Raw genomic sequence first — 18,663 nt, forward strand, 5'->3', positions numbered from 1 at the left:
TCCTGTGGTTTGGAGCTCATCTCTTCAGCATTAAGATGAGCGACACAAAGGCGGCAAGTGGGGGTGAAGGGAGGGAGGGTCGTCCTCTGCAGCATCAGTTTAGGAAGGCAGAGAGGTCCTTTCCAGGAATATGCAGCGCCACGGCTGGCACACACACTCTGAGGAGCCTGGCACCAGCGCCTGTGCTTCTTCCCACCGCCGGCACACAGTGGCATGGAAGGGCGGGTGCTGGCAGGAGTTCACTGCCTCTGAGCTGCCCAGGCCAGTCTGCTGGCTGCCTGCAGTTGGCAGGGGGCCTGTGGACTCCTGGGGGCCTCTGGCTGCTGGGCTTACCTGAGGGAACAAGGCTTCCCCACAGGCCTCTTGGGATCTGCCTCTGTCCCATCTTAGGGAGAATGTTCAACTCTGGGATGCAATTGCTGCATTGCAGGGGGTTGGACCCTGGGGGTCCCTTCCAACTCTACAGTTCTGTGGTCCTCTCTAAATCTAGCCTGCATGGGTGCATGTTTAGAAACACACCTTCCAGGATGCTTTGGAGCTGGGCTGGGCTATAGCGTAGGAGTTAAGCAGCTGCATTAGATTTGCTGGGTCTCTCAACTGGGGCAGCAGGCCAGCTGATCCACAAGCATTAAGGATGTCCCCGTGGGCCTTCAAGGAATGTTCTTGCTGGAGATCCACCCTGGCCAGAGAAACCGGGAAGTTCTGGCATCGCTGGGCTCTGACTGTGTGAGGGGGGGGGGGGCTCCTGGCAGGTTCCCTGCTTCCCACGCAGTGACAATTTAGCCATAATTCAAGCCAGCCTCTCTTTCCCCTCCATCCCATCTCACCACCACCACCAGGGCTGGCTGAGAGGCTCCCCTGACACCCTGCAGGCTGTTTCTTCCAGGCCAGCCAAGCGCCACCTCAGTGCCCTCCAAGCCTCCCCTTCCCACTCTCCCCCTCAACATTCTTCCTCTTCCCAGGCGCGCTGCTCCCTTTGGAGCTGAGCAGGCAACTGTGCTTGGCAGAGCCGGGCTCACCACCAAGGAAGCAAAAGCCCCCTTTGCAGGCTTCTGGCGCTACTTGGGGAATCGCATTCCGGAATCCCCCCCCCCCTCAGGGGAGCAGCACCTCCCTCTTAATGCCAAACAACATTCCCCTCTCTGGAGTGGGGTCTTGGGCAAGCAGTGGTCCCCGCTCAGTCCAGGCCTTTGCTTGTAGCCCTGTACAAAAGGAGCCTTTTTGTCTAAGGCCAAAATGAAAGGCCATAACTGAGTGAGGAAGAGCTGCAGGGTGAGAGCGGTTGACCCTCCACAAGACCCTCCTGCCTCCCCATTCAGGCCCCACAGGTGACCTTTCGGCAGCTGTGCGCAAGTCCTGGCCTGGCTTCAGCGCACCCTGACATTTTTGTCCTTCAGGGCAACTCAAGAGCAGGCGGGGATGGGATATCCCCATTTCTGGCCACCTTCTTCCTGGCGATTCCCAGCCACAAGGAGGGCTGCAGCACTGGTGTCCTTGGCGTGGCTGGGAGAGCGGCAGAGCTAGGCAGCCCCTCTTTCCCACGCAGCAACCTCCAGCTGGTACTGGGATGGGGAAGCTCCAGGGGTCATTTCCTGTTTCCAGTCAGTTGCAGAAGGAACGTAAAATGTGCACCACAAGCATTAATGGGGAGGGGTATTTAATTACACTAAAAAGCCACAACAGGGGGCTGATGGAGTCCAGATGTGGGCCTTGAAAGGGCGAGGCAGAGCTCGGCTGCAGAGCTTCCGAAAAAGACTTGCAGCCACTGGATTTATTTCAGAACCTAGACCAGCCTCTGCAGAGTCTGAGCCGCTATTGGCCTGCTTTGGGGATCCCTCAGTCCCATCTCTTATGGCTCCTGGGACTGGCATCTGGTTGGCCACTGTGAGGACAGGCTGGTGGGTCTGGCTGCAGCCACTCTTCTTAAGGTCTTCTTGCTGCTAGATGCTGTCTCCAGTTTCAGAGGTGGTGCTCGTCTGAATACCAGTTTCTGGGAATCCCAAGTGGGGAGCATTGCTGCTCTTGCTTAGGCCCCGTTCTCGTGGGCTTCCCCTGTGGAGTATTTGGCTGGCCCCTTGGAGAACAGGGGGCTGTACATACTGTGATGGGGCCCCTCTGGCCTGTTCCAGCAGCAGGGCATGGCTCCTCCTGAAGCTCTGACGTTCTCATGAAGCTCTGACTTCTTGAGTCGCTCTGCTTCCATCTCCCAGGGTCTTCCTTGGCAGAATGCGATGCCCATGTCGAGGGAGGCAGAGTGAAGTCGCTGCTCACAATCAAGGGCTGGAACAGGCAAATCTTCCTGGCTCTCTGGGGCTGGGGAGTGGGTGGGGCCGCCCCTCTCCAACTCCTCTCTATGTGCCTTTGGGGCTCCTGTAGCCGCAGCAATCTCATTCTGTTCCTGAAGGCAATGCGGGGCTGCACACAGGCAGGCTGAGCCCCTCCAGGGCCCGGACAAGCCCTGGAACGCCTGTTCCAGCCAAGCTTCGGGGCGGGTCCAGCCACAGCCGGCCAGGAGCGCCTAGAAACTCCCACCCCCCGCCGGGAATCCGCCCCCACATGCCTCCCACTCTCTATAAGTGACTTTTGGAGCTTTGCAAGGGCTGGGGGCTGGGAATGCAGCCTCCCGCCAAGGTCGTCTCCTCTCCTCCTCCTCCTCCACGGGTGGTCCCAGCGCAGGAGGGTGGCGAGCGGAGGCTGGATTTGTATCTTCTACACAAAAGCAGGAGGAGCCTTCTGGTCTGATGGGTTCCAGGCCCTCCTGGATGTGGTTTCAAGGAGTGTGTGCCCCCCTCCATTCTCTGGTGGAGTATAGGTTGCCCAGCGAGGCAGGGGCGGAGGAAGGGGGCAAGGGGGTGGTCCGCCCCAGGTGTTCTCACTGAGGGGGTGACATTTGGTGCGCCACCCACCTGCGACTCCCAAGCCTACCCCCAGCCACCGGGGGAAGGGGGGAGCTGTGTGTTCCGCCCCCTTTGGGAGTGCGCCCGCCCTGGGCAGTGCTGGCTTATGCTCCGCCACTGCAGCAAGGGTCCCCCCTTGTGCCACTTGGGGGCACTGGGCCATGCAGTCCCCCCTTCAGCAGCCTCACCTCCCCCCTTCGGACCTAGGCCAGCGGTCTGTTTCCACCAAGAATTCTCGGGCAATATCTTGAGCATCGGCTCCCTGCCATAGGAGCCAGCTCCTAGGAGCCAAAGGGGATTCATCTCCCCCAATAAAATATTTAAGGGGGGGCAGCCCCTCCCCCCCAGTAGATAGGCATTGCAATTCAAATAGTGTGTGTGCATCGCGTCATGTGATCACTTATGCACGGCGGGGCTTACTGCCCCCCCCATTTTATTCGAGTTAGCACCCTGGTCCCTGCTGTCATTTGGGTGGCGGCTCTGTAATGCTTGTGAATGGTCCTGGGTTCAATCCCGGGGGCTTTCTTTTTCCTCTCTAGTTTCACAGTTTCTGGACATTCTCCAAAAAACGCCTCCCCAGCTCAGATCCCGGAGTGGGTGGGGCTAACTGTGCAGAGCACCTTTGGGTGTTCCTCAGAGTCTCCTCCATGCCACCCCACCCCACTTCCAGCATCAGGAGGACGGGCAAGAGGGATGAGGGAGGGGGACCCACAGGCAACAGCTTGCTCAGCAAATAACCCAGGAGAGTTGCTGCCAAAGGGAAGGGGGGCACTTAGGGCAGCCACTTCGGGAGGCAGGCGAGCAGGTGCAAGTAACCCGTTCACAGCTGAGACCTGCTGATGACTCTCCTAACTGCAACAGAGGACACTTTTTTCTGTTTAACAGACCAAGGTAGACAATGTTTAACAATGTTTAACAGTGAGATAAAGCAGAGTCTCTCTCTCTCTCTCACACACACACACGCACACGCGCGCGCGCGCAATATGTCCGTAGTGTTAATAGTGGATGAATCTTTCCTTTCATTTTTTTTAAATGTAATTTGTTCTGATAGCGTAACTGAAATCGTCTCTAAGCAGCGTGCAAGTAATTCAGTGCAACCCCCCCCCCCCGTTAAAACTATGAAGTCAGAATTCAGTTTAAATTTCCGCTGCAAGGCGGAGGGGGAAGTCTCCCATAGGTGCCAGAAGATCAACAGGGAGAATGGGCCTGCCTGACCTCAACTACCGCATCTGAGCCATGGGGGGGGGCTGGGGGTGACAGTGGCCCCTAACGACCAGCTCATTGGCAGCGATGGATGCTGCTGCCCAGTGGCGTAGCGTGGGTTGTCAGCACCCGGGGCAAGGCAAGTAATTTGCGCCCCCTCTGCCCTAGGGGCAGAGAGCTGCGAGTGCGAGCGCGCGCCCCCCCCCCCCAGATGTTGCGGCCGGTGCGGCCGGGCCCCCCTGCACCCCCACGCTACGCCACTGCTGCTGCCAGCTGGCTCTCCTTGTTCCCGTAAACGAAAGGCGCTGCAGCCATCAGGGTGGCAAAAGGGCGTGTGAAGTAGACCCAAGAAACACGCCTTCCCCCGATGGCAGAACCTGTCCCGCTATGGGCCGGTCGGGAAGGAGGCGCGGGCAGGTATTTGCAGTGCTGCCGCCGAAGGCTTGGCTGACCCAAAGACAAGCCACTGTGAAGCAGCAGCACTCAATGTGTTTGCACGGTTGAGGCAGACCACGCAGAGACTCCTGGGCTCCTGGCGCCAGCTTGCATTCCGGTTTGGAAAACAGCCTTTTGCAGGAAACGAGCAATCGGCTCAGAGATGCTGATTTGCCATAGGGAGCGAGTGGCCCCGTAACAGAGGCAGCGTCCGCCCCGCACAGGGCCAGGAAGGGGCTTCCTGCGTCCTGGGATGGGCTCGGCGAGCGGGATCTGGGTGGGGAGAAATGTTGGCCGGAGGTGAGATGCGAAGGAGCCATGAGGTTCCCCTCCAAGCCTGCTGTGCTTTTCCTGCGTGTGGGTGGCTGCAGCTGGCCTGAAAGGTGTCCCTGAAGAAATGGGGTTTGGAGGGGCCATTCTGCTGTAGAATAAATGCCCTGCCAGCAACCCCATCCTCGGAGAGCGGGGGAGGCGGGACTAGAGAGATTAAATTTCCATAAATTTTGAAGCCATGGGGGAGGGACGTTCCCCCCCCTGGTTTTTTTTTTTCTGGGAAAAATTGAAAAAAGGTTTGGTGTGGAAAAGTTTTACAAGTTGTGTGAAAAACAGTAGTAGATAAAAAGTATTATGCTTGCAATAAAACAGGTAACCACCCTCCTTTCCCTCAGAAGCAACAACAAAAAAAGCAAGAAACCATCAACATAAATAATGATCAGATTTGCCCCTTTGCACCAACAGCAAAAGGGTGGCGCTGTGGTCTAAACCACAGAGCCTAGGGCTTGCCGATCGGAAGGTCAGCAGTTCAAGTCCCCACAACCGGGTGCACTTCTGTTGTTCGGTCCCAGCTCCTGTCCACCTAGCAGTTCGAAAGCACATCAAGTGCAAGTAGATAAATAGGTACCGCTCTGGTGGGAAGGTAAATGGCGTTTCTGTGCGCTGCTCTGGTTCGCCAGAAGTGGCTTAGTCATGCTGGCTACATGACCCGGAAGCTATCTGCGGACAAACGCTGGCTCCCTCGGCCTATAGAGTGAGATGAGCGTGCAACCCCAGAGTCGTCCGCAACTGGACCTAACGGTCAGGGGTACCTTTACCTTTACCAACAGCAAATAAAGTTAAAGTTAAGGTTTATTCTATCTCATTTTCTGAACTATAGCTATCATTTTCCATTTCTTCTTCCTCTTCCTCTTTGTCATTTTTCTCATGGACTTCTTATTTATTTTGATGGCTTCTTGCTTTTTTTATATACACCGCCTTTCGCGCAATTTGTAAAACTACTCCACACTGACCTTTTTTTCACTTTTTCCAAAATTTCCATTTTTTTCTGGGAGGAAACAAGGAAAAAAACTTTTTTTCTCTCATGGCTTCAAAATTTCTGGAAATTTTACATCTCTAGATAAAACACAGTTAAAAGCAGGTATTTAAGAGTATTCAAGAGATGATTAAAGTCAGCAGTGGTTAAAAGGAAGTAAATCGCATGCAGCTTCTATGTCTTCAGATGGGCTGCCCTAACAAACATGTTTTGATCAGTTACTGGAAAGAGTACAGTGAGAGCACCTGCCTGGTGTCAGTTGGCAGGGAGGGAGCTCCAAAGTGGGGGTGCTGGAAGCCTGGGGGGGAATGGAAAAATTGGGAGGGGGGCAGTTTTCCCCCCCCTGTTTTTTCCCAAAGTCTTTTTTTTTTTCAGGAAAAAATTGTGGGGTTGGGGGAAGTGTGTGGAATATTCAAACTATACCAAACGATTTTTTTTCATTTTTTTCTGGGGGAAAAACGGCTTCTGAAAAAAAACCTGGTTCCCACCCCCCATTTTTCTGTTTTTTTCCCCAGGCCTTCCCATCTCTAGGTGGGATTGCTTGGCTCCAGGGCTCATCTTTCCCCTTGGGCATCTAGAGGTGGCCCCAGCTGGAGGTGAGAGAGGAAAACCTTCTCTCTGCTCGCTTCCTGTTTTCACTGGGGGCTTCCTGTGTTTATCTCCGAGCTGGACAGCTGGCATTGGCATTGAGGGGTGGGGACTTCAGGGGGCATCAAGGGAAATCTGGGAAGTTCTTCTTTTGGAACAGAACAGATGAGGGCAGCAATCCAGAGAATAATGTACGTTGCTTGGCAGAGTCAGGTGGGAACTTTTGCAGAGACCCAATATCACCAATCTCTTCACCTCTCTCCTGAGGGTCATCTAGTCTCCCCTGCAATGAAGGATTCTCACCCAAATGGCCATCCAGCCTCTGCGTCTGAACCTGCACTGATTTGTTTTAATTAAGCAACTGGATTCTATGTGCAGCTGCTGGCTGGGCTGGACTTGGAGGTGTGCAGAAATCTTCCTGGAGCCCAGAGTCACTCCCTGCAGGTGCAAAAGGAGTGGAATCCTCCACCTGCCAGCCTGTCTGGCATCAGCACAAGAGGCCTGATGGCCGCAGGGAGGCAGCGCTTGGTTCTCCTTCAGCAGAGGATGCTGGGGCAGGAATACCGGTATCTTCACTACCCAAAATGTTTCTTTGTTTGGCCCGTCCTCAGTCTTGTGTCGCCTTGGCAACAGAGCATTCAGCACACTTGCAAGGCTGTATTTAGCCTCGATCAATCTCTCGTGCCAGATACAAGATAATTGTGACAGATGACTTTCCCCCTTTGGAAGACGGTCTGCCTCTCCTGCGCTGCCCCTCACTTCCAAGGCCAGGGCTGGGAGCTGAATTGTCAGGCGGCTTCCCTTGGAAAGGCTTTGGGTCTCTGGAGGCCCCTCTTGTCTCATCGGGACTGACCTGCCCTCCTCCCTCCTCCTCCCCAGGATGCTTCAGTACTCCATTGTCTTGCTGTGGATGCAATTGGATTGGGGCCTCTTGCTCAGTCCCAGCGACCCCAACGTGTGCAGCTACTGGGAAAGGTGAGGAACTAGGGAGACTTGGAGGGTATGTGTGGAATGAATCAGGAAGTGGGTGGGAATGAGGCTCACATGGCAGAGGGATTGCGCGACTTAGAATCACAGCCCAAGTGCTGCTGTTGTTATTAAAATTTCTATACCGTCCTTCACCCAAGGCTCACAGGGCAGTTTACGATATATGATACAAATATACGAGATGTGTGTACACACACACACACACACACACACACACGCTCCCAGAGTTGGCTGGGGAAGTGGGCCACATACAGAAGGCCCTCTAGGAAGTTTGGGAACTCCCTGTGCACTAGCCCTGCGCTTGTCTGGCAAAACGTGCATTTCTGATTTGGCTGCAAACCCCACGGAAGGGACCCAAATGGTCCTCTAGTCCCCCCCCCCCCCGGCAATGCACGAGTCTCAGTTGAATAATCCCTGCCCATGGGACAAAGGTCTTGGGGCTTCTATTTCAACCCAGCCACCCCAAGGCTGCCCCCCTCTTCTTGTGGGGCTCTCACTGCATTTAAATGCCATTCGAATAAAGATCTGAAATAAATCAGAGGTAAGAGGGTGCCTCCCTTTTTTTCTCAGGAGTAGAAATCTAAACAGAGCAAGTGTTTTGCGGGTGTTTGTTTCAATGTGGTTGGGGAGTGGGATCCAGCTTGTTTTTGCCTGTGATCTGTGGATCTGCTTCCACTGACCCCCCGAGGATTCCCTTTCTCCTGCCTCCCCTCTCGCAGCTTCACAACCCCCTCCAAGGAGTCCTACGTGCAGCCGTACTCCCAGGCCTTCGAGGAGCCTTGCGGCGGAGCGTGGCCCTTCGCCAAGACCTGCACTCGCCACAAGTAAGAGCCCGGCTCCTCCTTGCATTTTGCATTTCTCCAGCAGGGGAAGTGGGGTGGGCAACGGCAGATGCTGGTCCGGGCCTCAAGGGTCTCCCGGGTGAGCCAGGGGCCTGTCCGCCTGGGGTGCCGCAGGTGGGGAGGGGGCTGTCTTGTGCCGGCTTCATGCATGGAGAGGTGGCCAGGCCAGGCCTGCTGTTGCTGATGCTCCAATCTGAGGTTCCAGGGCTTCAGCTTGATGCTTCCTCCTGCTCCTTGCAGCAGCGAGTTCCAGAGGGCTGCTCTGGCCAAGCCCAGCTGCAAGTGGCAGCAGGGAGATCGTTGCCTTGAGGGCTTCCGCAGCAGGGCTCTTGCCTCTCCCAGTCGCCCTTTGGCAAGATCTCCCCACCCCCGGGGGGGGGGCATCAGGAGTAAGGGAAGGAGAAGGGGGCTGCTCCTCCTCCTCCATTGCTGCAGATGCAGTCAGCAACTTCCTTGGACCCTGACCCTTTGGCCTCGCGCAGGGTTCTCTACAAGGCAGCCTATCGGCAAGGCGTGAAGATCGACTACAGGAGGCGCCATCACTGCTGCAATGGCTACTACGAGAGCGAGGAGCGCTGCGTCCGTGAGTCTGTCTGTCCGTCCATCCCCATCCCCACCCCCACCCGGCCCAGCAGCCAACCCTTTGGCATAGGAAGGAAGGAAGGAGAGCAGCAGCAGCAGAAGTTGCCGCGGGGTGTGTGGGGGGGGGTCCCCAAATCAAACTCTGCCTTTGTGCCAACCCTCCACCTGGCCTGGCAGCAGCCAAAGAGGGGAGGGGGCCAAGCGGCAGGTGGGGGGGTTGGCCACGGAGTCTTTGAGGCTGGTCCCCTGCAAGGGGTGGTAGGGAGAGGAGGGGAGGGGGCTCTGCTTGCTTTGGCAAGCCACAAAGGGGTGGGGTCTTCGTTTGTGGGCCTCCCTTGCTCCTGACCTCCTGTCTGGCCATCCAGGTGGGGCCCTTTCCCACGGCTGAAGCCCCCTCGGTTCCTCCACAATGTCTGGTCTCCCCCTGCCCTGCTTGACCAGCTCCCTCCCAGCCTCCCAGTGGAGCTGCTTTTCCAGCAGCTGCCTGCAGACCTCAGAGCAGGCAGGATGTGTCCCTGACCCTGTGCCACCTCCCCCCCCCTGCAGCTAGCTGCACCCAGGAGTGCGTCCACGGGAGGTGTGTGGCTCCGAACCAATGCCAGTGTGCCGATGGCTGGAAGGGCCCCGACTGCTCCAGCGGTGAGTCTCCACGAGGTCTTTCCTTTGCTGCACAGTGAGGGCTGCCTACTTGGGAGTAGCTGGAGCTGCACCTGGGGGAACTGGGCCTGTTTCTCTCCCCCTGGCCTGTCGCCCCTCTGAAGGGGCAAAGCATCCTCTCTGAGGGCATCCCCAGGCCAGCATTCTTGGTCCTTGATTTATGGGGGTTGTGAGTTGCTGCTGCGTCTCGTCCCCCCCGCTGCCCCTCTCAGAAGCTCAGGTGGTCACAGCAAGGCTTGGCCTGCGATGGAGGAACCAGGCGCACCACCTTTACCCTTGTGCACATGCAGGTGGACACACAGAGAACTGCCTCAGGAGCCCCTCCCCTTCCCATGTGCATAAAGGGATGGGAGGCAGGGATGCCTCTTGGGTGGAGGTTGTGGGGCTCACTGTGAGCCTGGCAGGAGTGGCCAAGTGGGGCCTGTTTTCGCTGCACCAGCCTGAGGCAACAGAGGGGCCTCTTCCTCCAAAGGTCGGGGAGGCAGCCAGTTCCCAGGCGTCCCTCGGGGCCTGGAGTTGAAAGCAGGTCACTGGCTGGGAAACAAGCACTTCAGAGGGAACAGGGGCGGGCGGAGAGCGGGGGCTGCCTGCAAAGTGTGCATGTGGGGGGAGGATCCTGCAGAGCCAGGCAGACAGGGACCGGCCTCAGGGAGGCTGCCACTGCTGTTGCTCCTCTGGGGCGAAACTCCTTTGGGATTCCTGGGGAAAAGAGAAGGGGCTTTTTATGGCACGGGGCGGGGGGGGGGTGTTGGGAGCCTCAACTTCCCCTCCTTGGTGATGGGAGCCGGCAGCCACCAAGGGCAGTTGTGAACAAGATGAGGGGTCTGTCAGGCAGCTGCCCTGGGGTGTGACACACTGCTTCCCCCCCCAACCCCAGAAACCCTCACCCTGCTGTCCTCTGGGTGTTTCATAGAATCATAGAATCCTAGAGTTGGAAGAGACCACAAGGGCCATCGAGTCCAACCCCCTGCCAAGGAGGAAACACCATCAGAGCACTCCTGACATATGGTTGTCAAGCCTCTGCTTAAAGACCTCCAAAGGAGGAGACTCCACCACACTCCTTGGCAGCAAATTCCACTGTCAAACAGCTCTTACTGTCAGGAAGTTCTTCCTAATGTTTAGGTGGAATCTTCTTTCTTGTAGTTTGGATCCATTGCTCTGTGTCCGCTTCTCTGGAGCAGCAGAAAACAACCTTTCTCCCTCCTCTAGGTGACATCCTTTTCTATATTTGAACATGGCTATCATATCACCCCTTAACCTCCTCTTCTCCAGGCTAAACATGCCCAGCTCCCTTAGCCGTTCCTCATAAGGCATCGTTTCCAGGCCTTTGACCATTTTGGTTGCCCTCCTCTGGACACGTTCCAGTTTGTCAGTGTTTGAGGGGGGGGGCTGCCAAGCTCCTTATATATAGAGAGAGTGTGTATCTGAAGAAGTGTGCATGCACACGAAAGCTCATACCAAGAACATCTTACCGTAGTTGGTCTCTAAGGTGCTACTGGAATTTTTTTATTTTGTTTTGACTACGGCAGACCAACACAGCTACTACCTGTAACTAGTTACAGGTGGGTAGTACCAAAGAATTTCAGAAATAAACTGGAAAGAGAAGTTGCTGAATTGCAACTTCTTACTGTTACGGTAAAATCTGGGTGCGGGGCTACTCTGCCACCCAGCTCGTTGGACTAAGTCCGCGGATCCCTGCGGAAGAAAATGAGCTCAGCCGGAGACAGGAGCAAACTGCAGAAGATCCAAGTTTATTGCGCAACAGGATCAAGACGAGTTTGAACTGCGAGAAAGGGGCGACATGAACTTTTGAAACTTCCCTCCATGTCCCAGAATACAGTGCAAAATACATCCCAGTTACATCATGAATACATTAAGGAGAGGTTGGGTTACACCGGATTAACATATGGAGGAGGGAGGGGGGAATATGCAGAGCTGGAGATATGCGCAGATAAGCACATCCTGAGTACCTGATGAGAAGACAATGGTCCATGTATGCATAGTCTGCCACCTTGCATTGCCCGGAGGAAAGGCTTGGCAGAGTGATTTGACAGGATTAGGGTCTTGACACCTTGCTTGAGGGATTATGGAGGACAGGGGAGGTGTCATGGAGTCCTAGAGAAATTGAGCAAATTGGCACGTTGATTTTCTATGAATTTTATAGATTTTAGTCCCTTTTGACATTGACAATTGGAAATAAATGGATATATTGTAGCGAAGAAGAAGGTGAAGAAGACATGCCCCCCCCTTCCGTATCATTACCAAACTTAAAACCATGGAGAGACCTGGTCTGAATAGAGACATTGGATTCTTCTCTCATTATACATGATAAAGCTATTTTTAGCCATCTCACCCCTTGCTTTTTCCTATAAGACCAATTGCAGTCATTAACAGTCGTCAACAGGTTTACCACGCCTATCAGCCAATCCCCCATTCCCACCCCCCTTCTGAGTAATCCCCCTCCCCACCCTCCCACTACATATAAGGGTCTGGTGACTTCTCTTTCAGTGTATCAGAAGAAGTGTGCCTGCACACGAAAGCTCACACCAAGAACAAGGTTGGTCTCTAAGGTGCTACTGGAAGGGATCTTTTTATTTTGTTTCAACTACAGCAGACTAACACGGCTACCTACCTGTAACTGAGACTTTATTGTATGTTTTTAGTATTTTGTTGCAAGGCGTCCAGAGTGACTGGTGCAACGCAGTCAGATGGGCGGCATGTAATTTTTATTTTAACTATTATTAGAGCCTTGTGTGGGAAGACCCTCCCAACACTCACCCGGCTGGTGGGGTTACCCCCATTTTGTGTGGCCGCCCAGAGTTCTTGGCCATCCTTTGGTTGGTGCAGTCTGCCCCGAACCCCCCTTGCCTTTCCTCAGCCGCTCTCCCTTCTTCTTCCTCCTCCTCTTCCTCCTCTCCCCTCCTCCCCCTCCAGGGTGCAACCGCCTGTCCTGGGGGCCAGACTGCCAGCAGCCCTGCGGGTGCCTGAACGGAGGCAGCTGCCACCCCCTGTCAGGGGCCTGCCTTTGCCCGCCAGGCTACAAGGGCCCCTCCTGCGAGGAGCTCTGCCCCCCAGGTACCTATGGCCAGGACTGCCAGATGGACTGCCACTGCGAGAATGGTGCCCAGTGCGACACGGAGACGGGGGCCTGCCTCTGCGCCCCGGGATTCAGCGGCCCACTGTGAGTAGCACCTCGGGGATGCAGGTTGGCAGACAGAAAAGTGGGGGGGGGGGCTGTAGACCTCTGGTGAACTGGGCTGAGGGCCGTTATGGTCTGGAGCTGGGTTCCAATCTCTCCTCAGGGCAAAACCTAGAATGAGTTTCTAGTGCTTCTGAGAGCCGCTGTAAAGGTGAGGCTGAGGGGAAGGGTCCTTGCAAGCTCAGCCTCACCCTTCCTCATCTCTTGCAGCTGCGAGCAGCCCTGCCAAAACGACACCAGTGGCTTCCAGTGCCTGACCCTGTGCCCTTGCCAGCAAGGGGGCATCTGCCACCCCCCTGAGACCAGCAAGTGCATCTGCCCTCCAGGATGGATGGTACGTTTATGTGTGTGTGAGAGAGAGGAGGGCTGGAGCACTTGTGGTTCCAGGCCCTAGGATGGGGATGGGGGAAGTGGGCCTGCACTGTCCGTCCAGCCACTGACCTGAGAGCTCACCTGCTCAGGTGCCACCACAGGGGAGGAGAACACAGGGCTCTGAGCCCCACCCTGAGCAAAGTGGGTTTTTGTGGGAATGTTCAGGGATGCAGGAGAGGATCTATTGTTCGATTATAGCCTTTCCAACTTGTGTTAACAAGTTCACAATTTAGCAGAGTAACATTCCCCCTTTTAAACTCACAGCGGATGCATTTGCTGAGGCTTGCTAAAGCCTCTAGAATAACCTTTCTGGTATTTTCCCCTTATTACCTCATAAAAGATAAGACACGAAAAAGTCTTCTATAAAAGTATAAAAAGAGCTTACTCACTCACATTCTGTTCACAGTCGGATCCCAGAAGGCAGACTTAGCTTAGAAAAGTTACATATACCTTGAAACTATCTCATAAGGTTAATGACAGAATATTGTGAAAGATGGGAAGGATTTGCTGAGATAATTAACAACTAGAATACAAAAAAGGGAGGTGTGAGGAGGTTGATTGAATAAGTTAATGAAAGTTAAGGATTTGGGAATATTGGATTTGTTTTTAAAATTTGTTGTATATTTTTGTTTTTTGATTGTGTTGTATTGTGTGTTTTGTTTTTTGTTTTTGATTTTGGTTTCTATTGATTTGTATTGTTTAATTGTTACTCTTATCTACTGTTGCCTCTTTTTTCTATTCTCTTTTTCTTGTTTTTTCCTTCTTTTTTTCTTTGTAATTTTAAAATTTTCAATAAATATCATTAAAAAAAAGAGAGAAACTATCTCATAAGGAGACAGTCCCTTTGTCTTCTCTTGGCTGGAGGCCAAGATAGCATCTTTGGCCAAGCAGATATTGCTTCTTCAACGCATGTAGTCAAAAGAGAGAGATGGCTGCCCTGCCCTGTGCTTTTGTCGTTACCTGCACAGGTGAGGCCACGCCCACCTCTAGTCCCATGCAGAGGAAGTCTGTCCCAGCCCAGAAGGAAACAGGAAGTTGAGCTGCTGGCTGGACAAACATTCCTCCCCAGGTGTAAACATGTTCACTCTAGGAAGGTTGTACATGACTGCTCTTGTGTTTCACATCCCACAGTTTTGCAGGGGGGTTGGGGGCAGCATCCATTGCAACCTACGTGGGGGCTGGGATTTCCTCCTGCCCCCTTGCTGCAGGGCAGGGGAGGGCCCTGGGCTTTCTGGCCCCACTTCCCCCCAGTTTGTATATTCCTTCTCTGCTTAGGGTGTGGCAAGAAAGGCTCTGCAGCTCCTCCTTCCTCATCTCCAGCTATCGCCCCCTTTCATTGCAGGCCCCCTGCCTTCTTTCTCCCCGCCCCCATTTCCCCCCTGTGCGAGGGTCCTCAGGGGCCCTTGAACTGTCCCTGCAGGGAGGCTTTTGGGGTCAGGAAGCGTGCCCTCCTCTTTCTCTGTGCACCCCATTGAGAGAGTCATTCCTGCTTTGACAGTCATGCCCAGGCATGATTTCATTTCATTTATCTTATTATTACTTTTGCATCCCGCCTTTCCTCCAAGGGGCTCTCCCTCTCCCCATTTAACAGCCCCCCACAACAGCCCTGTGAGGGAGGTGAGGCTGAGAGGTGGTGACCAGCCCAAGGTTATGCCCAGTGAGCTTCATGGCTGGGGTGGGGGAACGGAACTCTGGCTCCCCCCCCCCCAATCCCAGACCAACACGCTAACCACGAGGCCACGCTGGCCATTAGGTGCCTCCGCCCAGGCAGGGAGTTGGTTGCTTCTTCTTCTTGTGGACAAGCAGGATTGATCCCTGGGGGGCAGGGTTTGCGCTTGGCACCACTGTGATCGGGGCTCTCTTTCTGCCCCCCCCATGCAGGGCTCCATCTGCTCCTTCCGCTGCCCCAAAGGGCGCTTTGGCTCCAGCTGCCAAGGGGAGTGCAGGTGCCACAACGGAGGCCTCTGCAACCAGGAGTCTGGGCAGTGCCAGTGTGCTCCAGGCTACACGGGGGAGAGGTGAGTAGACTCCACCGGGCAGCGGGAGTGTCCACATGCTTAAAAAGTGAAGCAGGAAATGGGCGGTGGGGGTAAAAAGGTCTCAAGACTCATCATTTTGGGTCCCAGGAAAAGGGCAGCAAAGGAAATAATGGCATCTAAAGAAAACCCACTCACTGTTGACATTTCACAGCAGATGAGGGTAGAAGAAGCAAAATCTCTTCCAGAGGTGAGTGAAATTAAAAATGAAATTAAAAATTATATGGACAGTTTGGATTTTAAAAATGACCAAAAAAATTTGGCAAGACCAGAAGGAACAGTTCATTAGGAGGCGTTCGGCTGACCTAGCATGTTGCTAGGATAGAAGAAAGGATTATTCTGTTGTCTGGAGAAATAAGGTAACTAAATGATAGTGGAGACTTTGGAAAAGTGGAGTAATACACAGAGAGAGGGAAATATATTTGGATAATTTGGCATTAAAGGAGCTGAGAGAAAAGAGTTCTACCTAAAATTCAGAAGGGTGAAGACATTGGGGACAAAGTGATTAATTGCCTTGCATACTTTTTGAGGGGAAGTGGATGAAATAAGCAAAACCTACAGAATTAATACACGTTCTACAAAATTAGCAACAGACTTTATGGAGAAATTCAAATGGGAACTGGAAGAAATGCTAACGGATGAGACTGAAAACATGGAATTGGGAGCTGTAGGTTAACAATGAAATGAAGCCAGAACTTTTCCTTCTAAGAGTAATGGATATATAATTAGAAGGACCATGGAACATTATTTCAATATGTGACCACAGCAGCGAGACTTTTATTTGCACAAAGACAGAAAGATTCATCATTACCTACCATGGAGGAATGGTTGCTAAAATGATTGGACTTAGCTGAGATGTCAAAGCTGATGTGTTTAATTAGAGAAAAATAATTGTTGGTATTTACTAAAGACTGGAAATCCCTTTTGGACTTTTTGCATGAAAAAAGAAATGAACTTATGATATCTGGGTCTGAGAATTGAAGAAAATATTGGTTTTTAGAAAGCGGAATAGTTGGGTGTTAGCTTTGTTACCGGAAAAATCCGAGGGCCCCCTTGGACAAAAAGTAAAAACACCAACCAGAGTAAATTGGAGCAAATCAGCAGCCTGTAGACTTGGCCTTTATTGAACTGTTGCAACAGGGTGCTCCCCTCACTTGCAGGAGAGAGGAAAGACACAGAAAAATGGTGTGCAAGGCCTTATAAAAACTTTTGAAATTCCCATCCTGTAGGTCAAGCCCACCCCCAGAAACATCATGCATACATCACAGAAAGGAGGGGTTGAGGGAGGGGTGGTGGTGGTAACCTGAGTGTCCTGTCACCTGGCTGGTTCCCCCTTTCCCCCTCCCCATGAGTCATTTTCCTGGTGACAGAGGGGACTTTGCAGTTTCCTGCCCCCAGAGGGAAGATCTGATCATTGTCCTTTGTTCCAGTCCATGCTGAATCCACCCCCATATGCAAGTTCTTTGTGATCTTGATGGTCTTCTGTCTGGGACCATCAGGGTTGGCATAGCAACTGGGCAGGGCTCCTGTGGATGTGCTGGGATGCTCAAGGGATTATGGCTGCCCTGTATCAAACCTTTCCCATTTTGTAGTCCTTCCTTCATGGAGTAAAATAAAAGTGGAACACTGCAAATCCAACGTATGGTTGATTTTCTATGAATTTATAACAGAAGCATAGTGTATGTAGTGTGTGAGTGTGTGTGAAGTTTGTAGAAACTGAATGATTGGGGGGGGGGTTTCCTGCTACACCTTGGAGTGGAAGTTTTGAATAACATTCTATATATAGCAGAAAAACAAAGAACCAGAAGTTTTCCTTTTATTCTTTTTCCTTTTTTGCTTTCTTCTCGTTCCCCCCTTTTTCTGTTCCTCTTTTTGGCTTCTGTTTTTATTTTATTTCATCTTTGGGATTCTAAAAAGATATTGGATATTAGCTTTTGTATATCTTTTTTTGACTTTAATAAAACCTATGGCAAATAAAAAAAGAAATGATGATGGGAAGACAAGGAATACCTAAGTAGCATACCTGTATTGGCCTTACGAGGGTCCCCATGGGGCAGGGGGTGGGCCAAGGCAAGCTGGACAGGCTGGCCCCCATGGCCCCTTCTCCTTCTGCCCCCCAGCCCCTCCTCCGGGGTCTTCTCCCTGCTGTGCGGCTCAACAGCTGCAGCCCCAGTTGGTGAGTATTTATGGAGGAAGCCAGTTCCCTCCCCCCCCCCCCCGTGAGTGGATCTTTCCCCTGGGTGAGAAAAGGATGCAGCCTGGAGGGGAAGGAAACACTGCTCTCTGTCAGCTTTTTAATAGAGACAATGGAGGAGAAAAATTAAGCCCCTGATAGTTTTCCCATCTAAGTCAGAGGAAGGAGAAGAGGCCAGGGGATGCAGGGGGATGCAGGCACACCTGGGGGGCATTTGCAGCACCCCCATGGAGCCTGCCTTAGCCCAATTCCTGGCAAAAGAGGCTGAGCTGAGGGGCTGGGGGGGGCAAAGCTCCTTTCTCCTGGGCACCTCGCTGCCCCAGTTCTCTCTCATCAGCTGTGCCAGCCACAAGGCTTGCCCCTCCCTGCCCCCCCCCATGAGTTTTTCCTTCATATAGAAAAATAATCCCTCAGACTTTAAAAGCAGCCACGGGGATGGTGCTAAATTCAGAATCTGCTGCCAGCTGTCACTGGTGCTTCATAAAACCACATACTGAAGAACGATGTCCTTTCTCAAATGGATCTTGATCAGCTCCACATCCTTTTGCACCCCCCCCCCCGTGTGTGTGTGTGTGTGTTGATGATATGCAGAGTAGCTTACAGCTAGGAAGCTAAATAACTCCTCTGGATGATTGATAAAGACCATAGAATATCCAGACCCTTTATAGTCAAAGAACTTTCCTTTCATAAACATATAACTGAGAACATACCTACAATCTCATGCTTATTCACTTTGTTCCTGCACAGGATTCTCCCTATTAACATTTCGGGATCTTCCTCTGTCTGCTTCACTTCAGGCAGATCACACTGACAGGCACTCAGAATCCTGAATAAACCTCTCTCTCTCAGCCATTGTCCCTCACTCACACAGAGAGAAGAGCAGAAAAGGCAGTTAAAAAATGACAGTTGCTGGAATAACAGTCACAACAGAATGGAATGCCTTTCTCATGTGACTCACAGTCAGCCAATCACATGAGAGAGCTATAGCCAAAGGAAAAAAATACCATACTAAAAATACACAGCAAATCCACCTAAGCAAACATTCCCATTTCAGGAAATTAAATCGTTATCCATAACAACTGTGGTCTCTTTCTCCCCACGCTCTCAGGTGCCGTGAGCAGTGCCCCATCGGCCGCTACGGGCAGGACTGCGGGCAGGAGTGCGACTGCGCCAACGGCGGGCGCTGCTTCCACATCAACGGAGCCTGCCTCTGTGAAGCCGGCTTCCTGGGCAGCCGCTGCGAGGAGCGAAAGTGCCTGCCAGGTCTCCACGGCCTCTCCTGCCACCTGCCCTGCCTCTGCCACCCGCACCACACACAGAGGTAGGCGGGCACACACAGTGGACGGGCTTCTCCACTGATCT

The 18,663-nt window shown here is 53.0% G+C and overlaps 1 protein-coding gene and 1 long non-coding RNA gene across 3 annotated transcripts in view; one reads left to right on the top strand and one right to left on the bottom strand.

The window, feature by feature from the left end:
- The window catches only part of PEAR1 (platelet endothelial aggregation receptor 1), a 35,569-nt gene that overhangs the window by 7,015 nt on the left and 9,891 nt on the right, over positions 1–18,663 (top strand). For both annotated transcript variants that reach the window (XM_082202099.1, XM_082202100.1), the window contains exons 2-9: positions 7,312–7,407; positions 8,139–8,243; positions 8,744–8,844; positions 9,390–9,482; positions 12,435–12,681; positions 12,910–13,033; positions 14,953–15,089; positions 18,410–18,622. In XM_082202099.1, coding sequence (XP_082058225.1) covers positions 7,313–7,407; positions 8,139–8,243; positions 8,744–8,844; positions 9,390–9,482; positions 12,435–12,681; positions 12,910–13,033; positions 14,953–15,089; positions 18,410–18,622 — 1,115 coding nt within the window. In that variant the 5' untranslated portion in view covers position 7,312. The remainder of the gene's footprint in view (positions 1–7,311; positions 7,408–8,138; positions 8,244–8,743; positions 8,845–9,389; positions 9,483–12,434; positions 12,682–12,909; positions 13,034–14,952; positions 15,090–18,409; positions 18,623–18,663) is intronic.
- On the bottom strand, positions 15,117–18,437 carry LOC309520786. Its single transcript, XR_014214419.1, has 3 exons — positions 18,012–18,437; positions 16,857–17,016; positions 15,117–16,130 (listed from the first exon to the last, which is right to left on the bottom strand). It is a non-coding gene; the product is annotated as an uncharacterized lncRNA (long non-coding RNA).

Source organism: Podarcis vaucheri (genome assembly GCF_965113315.1).
Source record: "Podarcis vaucheri genome assembly, chromosome: 16".
Lineage (NCBI taxonomy): Eukaryota > Metazoa > Chordata > Lepidosauria > Squamata > Lacertidae > Podarcis > Podarcis vaucheri.